General features: G+C 49.6%; 1 protein-coding gene across 1 annotated transcript; it reads left to right on the forward strand.

Annotated features, from left to right (window-relative positions):
- Nucleotides 1–1,131: 1,131 nt before the first annotated feature.
- On the forward strand, nucleotides 1,132–5,094 carry LOC119284125 (pentatricopeptide repeat-containing protein At3g13880-like). Its single transcript, XM_037563384.1, has 2 exons — nucleotides 1,132–2,891; nucleotides 3,596–5,094. The coding sequence occupies exons 1-2, from the start codon at nucleotides 1,132–1,134 to the stop codon at nucleotides 4,350–4,352; spliced, it is 2,517 nt and encodes an 838-aa protein (XP_037419281.1). The 3' UTR covers nucleotides 4,353–5,094.
- The last annotated feature ends 548 nt before the right edge of the window (nucleotides 5,095–5,642 follow it).

Raw genomic sequence — 5,642 nt, forward strand, 5'->3', positions numbered from 1 at the left:
GATCACGGGAACTACTCGTGATGAAAATACGCCATGGTTTTTCTAAAACTAGCAAAAGCGGTCGGGGGAAGAAGGCATCTGGGGCTATTAGCAAACGAATCGTACGTACCCGGTGCGACCCGCCGAAATTTCGGCCGGCGCACCGGCGCCAATCACTCGCCTATTGAAAATCATAGAGATGCATACTAACATAACAAAATTAAAAAAATTGCCATGTTTTGGAAGAGTAGTGCTTTGAAATTGAACGTAAGAAAAATAAACAAAAGTTGCCATGTGTCACAAGAATCTTATAGTTGCCATGTGTAACATAAGTTAGAGCATCTCTAGTAGACCCCTTAAAAACGCCAAACCTGTAAAATTCTAGCGGATTTATGGTTCCGGATCAATTTTGTGTTCAGAATAGACCCTGTAAAAGTTCGTCGAATCGTAAATATTTTACAGGCCATCGAAAACGTGAGCCTCAAACCTATATTTATACTGTTTGGAGGGGCAGTATACAGGCCACAAACTGGCCGGAATTCTCCGCTCTCCACGCGCGCTGCCGTCCGTACCAGAGGGCTCCAGCCATCACTCTCTTGTGGCTCCGGTGAAGTCCGGCCTTCTCTTTACGTTTCCTCGCCTCAATCCCAACCAGATCGTCCAATTTCTCACGGCGGCGCGCGTGTGGGCGGCGGCTGACGGGCGCGGTGAGCAATCTGAGCGGCATGGCGCAGGCGAGCGAGCGGAGAGCTGCGTCCTGCGTGGCGAGGACCGGCGGCGCGACGGGTATCTCGGGAAATATTCTCTTTTACCGCTCGGATTTGCGGGTTCTGTTTCGCTGCAGCCGATTTCGGGCTTTAAACCGCGGTTTTCTCGGCCCTTATTCGGGGTTTAAGGTTTACGAGGTCCGCTAGAGATGCTCTAGCTGCGAGCTTGATGTAAATGTTTTAACCCTGGTGTGATTGCACAGTAGTTTGGAAGCTGTTAATAAAATGTCTCTCGAGTGAGTGAGACGGGGGCCCAGCTGTCAGCGTGACACAGAACTTCGTTCACATCCCCATCTTTCCTACTCCAAGTGTGATCTCCAAGGGAGCAATGAAGAAAAAATGGGGAAATTAATAAACCTCGTCCGTCCGGTCGTTCCGACGACCGATGCTGCTCCCGCACCGGAGACCCAGCCACCGTCTTCTCCGGCAGCAGCCGACCCCGCCCCCGCCCCCATCCCAAACGCCGCCGCCGCCCCGTCGCCGCGTCCCTCCTGCGGAGGCTCCGCCACCACCTCGCCGCCGCGCCCCTCCCCTCGACCCGTCGGCCTATGCGGGCCTCCTCCGGGCCGCGTCGAGGGGGCGGTCGCTGACGCTGGCCAGGCTGACCCACTCCCACATGCTCCGCGCCGGCTTCCATCCGGGCCTCTTCCTCCGCAACAACCTCCTCGCCGCGTACTGCCGCGGCGGCGACATGCGCCATGCCCGCCTCCTGTTCGACGGAATGCCGCGCCGGGACGCCGTGTCCTGGAACACCCTCATCGCGGGCTACTCCAGCCAGGGCGGGGCCGGCGCGCGCCTCTCGCTCGCCGCCTTCCGGGACGCACGGGCCGGCGGCATCCGGGCGGACAGGTTCACCTACGCCGCGGTGCTGGCGGCGTGCGGCAGGGCCGGGGACTGGAGGCATGGCCGGGCGGCGCACGGGCTGGCCGTGGTGAGTGGGCTTGCGCAAGACGTGTTCCTGACCAACTCCGTCATCGACATGTACGCCAAGTGCGGGATGATCGACGAGGTGAGGCTGGTGTTCGACCGGGCTGAGGAGCGGGATGAGGCGTCGTGGAACCTGCTGCTGTCGGCATACGTGCGCATGGGGTGGCCGGAGGTGGCGGTGCACGTGCTCGTCTGGATGCACCGGTCAGGGGTCAAGCTTGATAGCTTTGCCTTGGGTGGGATCCTCAAGGCTTGCTCCGAGCTCCGGGGCTCCAAGGATGTCCGGAGGATGCTGCATGGCTGCGTGGTTAAGGTTGGTTTGGACTTGGATATGTTCGTTGGGAGTGCCATGGTGGACATGTATGCCAAGAACGGTGGACTTGAGGAGGCGATCAAGGTGTTTGACTGCATCCCGAATCAGAATGCGGTGGTCTACGGTGCCATGATCGCGGGGTTCGCTCGCTTAGGTAATGACCCTTGCCCTGAGATTAGAATCGAAGCTGTCAGGCTTTTCTCAGACTTGCTCCGGATGAGTGTAAAACCGTCCAGGTTTACTTTCAAGAGTGTGCTCGAAGTCTGCAATTTGACCAATGCGGTGCACTGTGGGAGGTTGATACACGCTCATGTTATATTCAATGGGTTTCAGGATGACGAGTTCATAGCAAATGCGCTGATCAACTTGTACTCCAAAGCACGGTCAGTAAGTGACAGTCTGAGATGCTTCCAGATGACTCCCAGGCAAGATGTCGTCACATGGACATCCATGATTACAGCATTCGCGCATGATGAGAATTTCGAGAAGGCACTAGGCCTGTTCCTAGAGTTTCTTTCTGTTGGAAAAGAGCCAGACCAGTTCACCTTATCGAGTGTGATGAATGCCTGTGCTGCTCTGAGTCTACCAGCAACCTGTAAGCAGATACACTGTTATACGGTCAAATCTGGACTCGGTCAGTTCACTGTGTGCGGCAATTCTCAGATTTCTATGTATAGGAATATGGGTGATGTTGAGGCTTCAAAGAAGACATTCGAGCAGATTACATGTCTGGATATATTCTCATGGTCTGCAATGATTTTGAGCTACGCAGTCCATGGCCATGAAGGCGAGGCTCTAGTGCTCCTGGAGAAGATGAAGGATTGTGGTGTCGTGATAAATGATAATGCTTTGTTTGCCGTTCTCATTGCTTGCAGCCAGCAGGGGCTGGCAGAGGAAGGTTTCAGGTACATACTCTTGCAAAGTAATGATTGATCTGCCTGTTTTGTTGTTTCTCAAAAAGTGCTTTGTCTTCCTCCTGTGAATTTTTAGTATCCTCATGTGTATTATATATGCTAGTAGCAACTTATGAAGGACCTTTCTAATTTACATTAAACGTTCAATATTCAACTCATCCTACACAGAAAGTATATGCCATAGCAAGGGAGATATGATAGTCTGGGAATTGTGTTGTGCAATGCAACATAGCTAGGTGTAGCTCCAAAAATCAATTTGCCAAATGCCCCACATTCTTGCTCCAAAAAGACATGTTAAATTAGCTATTTACTTGCGCCAAACCTAGGGGTTACTTATATTGTGATATCATACCTACCCTCCAGATTGGAAATGTAGCTTGCGTTCAGTTTCTAATGTGAACTATATTAATACCTTTCCTAGTTACCAATGTCCAGGGACTGGTATGATCATCAGACATGAAGTAACACCGCCAATGCCGGTCCCAAGCCCGGATGCAAAAGGTGGAGGGTTCAAGTTTGACATACCCTTCCTGAACAAAATTATGTATGCTCAGAACTAAAGTGTATGATGCTAATTGAAGAATGTGCTATAAAGGAACTTTAGAAATAGGGCAGTCTCCTCTATTTCTGGCATTTATATCCAACTTCTCAACAATGTTCACAATTCATCAAGTATCTGTGTTTTTGTAATGCAGACATTATGAGAGCATGCTATCAGATTATGGCTGTTCCCCAAATACGAAGCACAAAGCTTGCGTAGTTGAACTCCTTGGCCGTGTTGGCAAGATGGCTGAGGCTGAAGATTTCATAATGGGGTCTGGATCAGAAAATGACCCAATACTTTGGCATGCACTGTTGCGGGCATGCAGAATCCATGGGGACAAAGAGAGAGGTATAAAAACCGGAGAGAAATTAATGGAACTCGAGCCCTTCGCTGTTACTTCATATGTGGTGCTGTACAACCTCTACATGGATGCCGGCAAAATCTCATTGGCTATGAAGACTAGAGGCCTGATGAGAGAGCGAGGCATGAGTAAGGAAGCCGGGATTAGTTGGGCCGAGTTTGGGGGATCCATCCATCATTTTACTGATGGAAATAACTCCTGCCCACACAAAAATGCAGTTCATGCCAGATTAGAAGAGTTGCTGGTCAGTGTGAAACAGAAGACCGAGCGTGGTGGAACGGACATTTGGGAATTAGGATTCCAGATTAGAAAGGATGGCGAGACCTCACTTTCCAGACATGGTGAACTGCTGGCGGTGGCTCTTGGGCTGTCCACTTTGCCATCTGCTGCTCCTGTAACAGTTATGAAGAACCAGAGGATATCCTGGGAAAGCCATGAAACACTGAAGTTGCTATCAGCAAGGGAAAACAGGGGAATAATTGTCAGAGATCCGACCCATTTTCATCGTTTTGATCAAGGTTCGTGCTCTTGCAGAGACTACTGGTAGATATAGGTGATATATAACCTTGGGAGTACAAACCTTAGAAGGGCCAGCGGAACAGTTTGGCTATTCTTGCAGCTGAGGTTGAAACTGGTGTCTGGCAGTTGGGATCAGAGGAATGAGAGGATTACAGTAAAGGGTACAGTGACATTCCACTGAACAGAAGCTGTGTCATTCCACTGAACAGAAGCTGTGAACATGTAGCATACGATTGTGCTTGATGATGTCCAGCTCCAGCCACGCATCACTTTGCGATTAAGCGTCCACGTCCCGAGCTGTTCATCTCTGCTGAAATCGTAGGATTGCTGGAGATGTGAAGGCAGAACTGCTTCCCTGCATCTCAGCTAGAACTGTGGCTTAATCGTATATACTTGGGGCATTTTTGTGAGCAAAATGTGCTGACCTGAACAGCCGGCAGCTGCTGTTTTTTGCGCCATGGTCGAATCTGAGGCCCATCTGCAGCACGTACACTATAGTCACACTACTGTAGAAGCTGTGGTCAGAAGTGTTAATATTGAGAAGTTCCTGATGGGGAGAAAAGCTCATTGCGAAACGAATGAGGTGCTACACTCTCACCAAGATGAAAGAATTCGCTGGGATTTTTTTGCACAGGCTGACGTAGGTTACAGGTACAGTTGCAAACACATGCTACGTTTATGCAACTTATGATATTTTTACATAGCTGTTGAACTGAAATTATACCCTTGTGCTCAATCGCGGAAATTCTAATAATAAAATCCTTGGTGTACATTCGTGTTTTAGATCCAAATGCAGGAGTTTTTACTGATTCAAAACACATATCATTCTCTTCAGACTTAAGAAACAAAAGTCATACATAATAAATAGAAAACAATCTCCTTAGGTCAGAACTATTTAGCCTCTCACCTTTTAGGGTGAAGGAGGTGTTTCTTGATTCTGCCGACAATTGTTAAAACCGTTTACTTGCCTGTATACTAGTTTGGTGATTTGCGCTAGAACAGGGTTGTGCTGTGTGTGTGTAGTTACCATATTGTATAGGGGCTTCTTTGCTTATTTCCCTCTTGTGTGTATGTACTGGCTGTTGGCCCCGTTCAATACAAGAAGCTCATTTCGTAAAAATCTGGTCTCCAGTGAGAGTTTCATGCTCAAGGAGGGCGCTGGCTAGCACATGAAGCTCCTTACTGTGCGTCGTGAGAGTCATTTTCGCATTCTTGTAAGCCTTGTCCAATAGCTGATTCACCTCCTCATCGACCTGTTCAGTCTTCTGCCCCCTCATGGTCATCCTCTTCCACCGCGACTTTAAAAAACAGGGGCGGG

Source organism: Triticum dicoccoides, chromosome 4A, assembly GCF_002162155.2.
Source record: "Triticum dicoccoides isolate Atlit2015 ecotype Zavitan chromosome 4A, WEW_v2.0, whole genome shotgun sequence".
NCBI lineage: Eukaryota > Viridiplantae > Streptophyta > Magnoliopsida > Poales > Poaceae > Triticum > Triticum dicoccoides.

Coding starts and splice junctions, on each gene's coding strand:
- LOC119284125 (XM_037563384.1), top strand. CDS start 1,132: ATGCTGCTCCCGCACCGGAGACCCAGCCACCGTCTTCTCCGGCAGCAG. Junction 2,892..3,595: donor CTGGCAGAGGAAGGTTTCAG/GTACATACTCTT, acceptor TTTGTAATGCAG/ACATTATGAGAGCATGCTAT.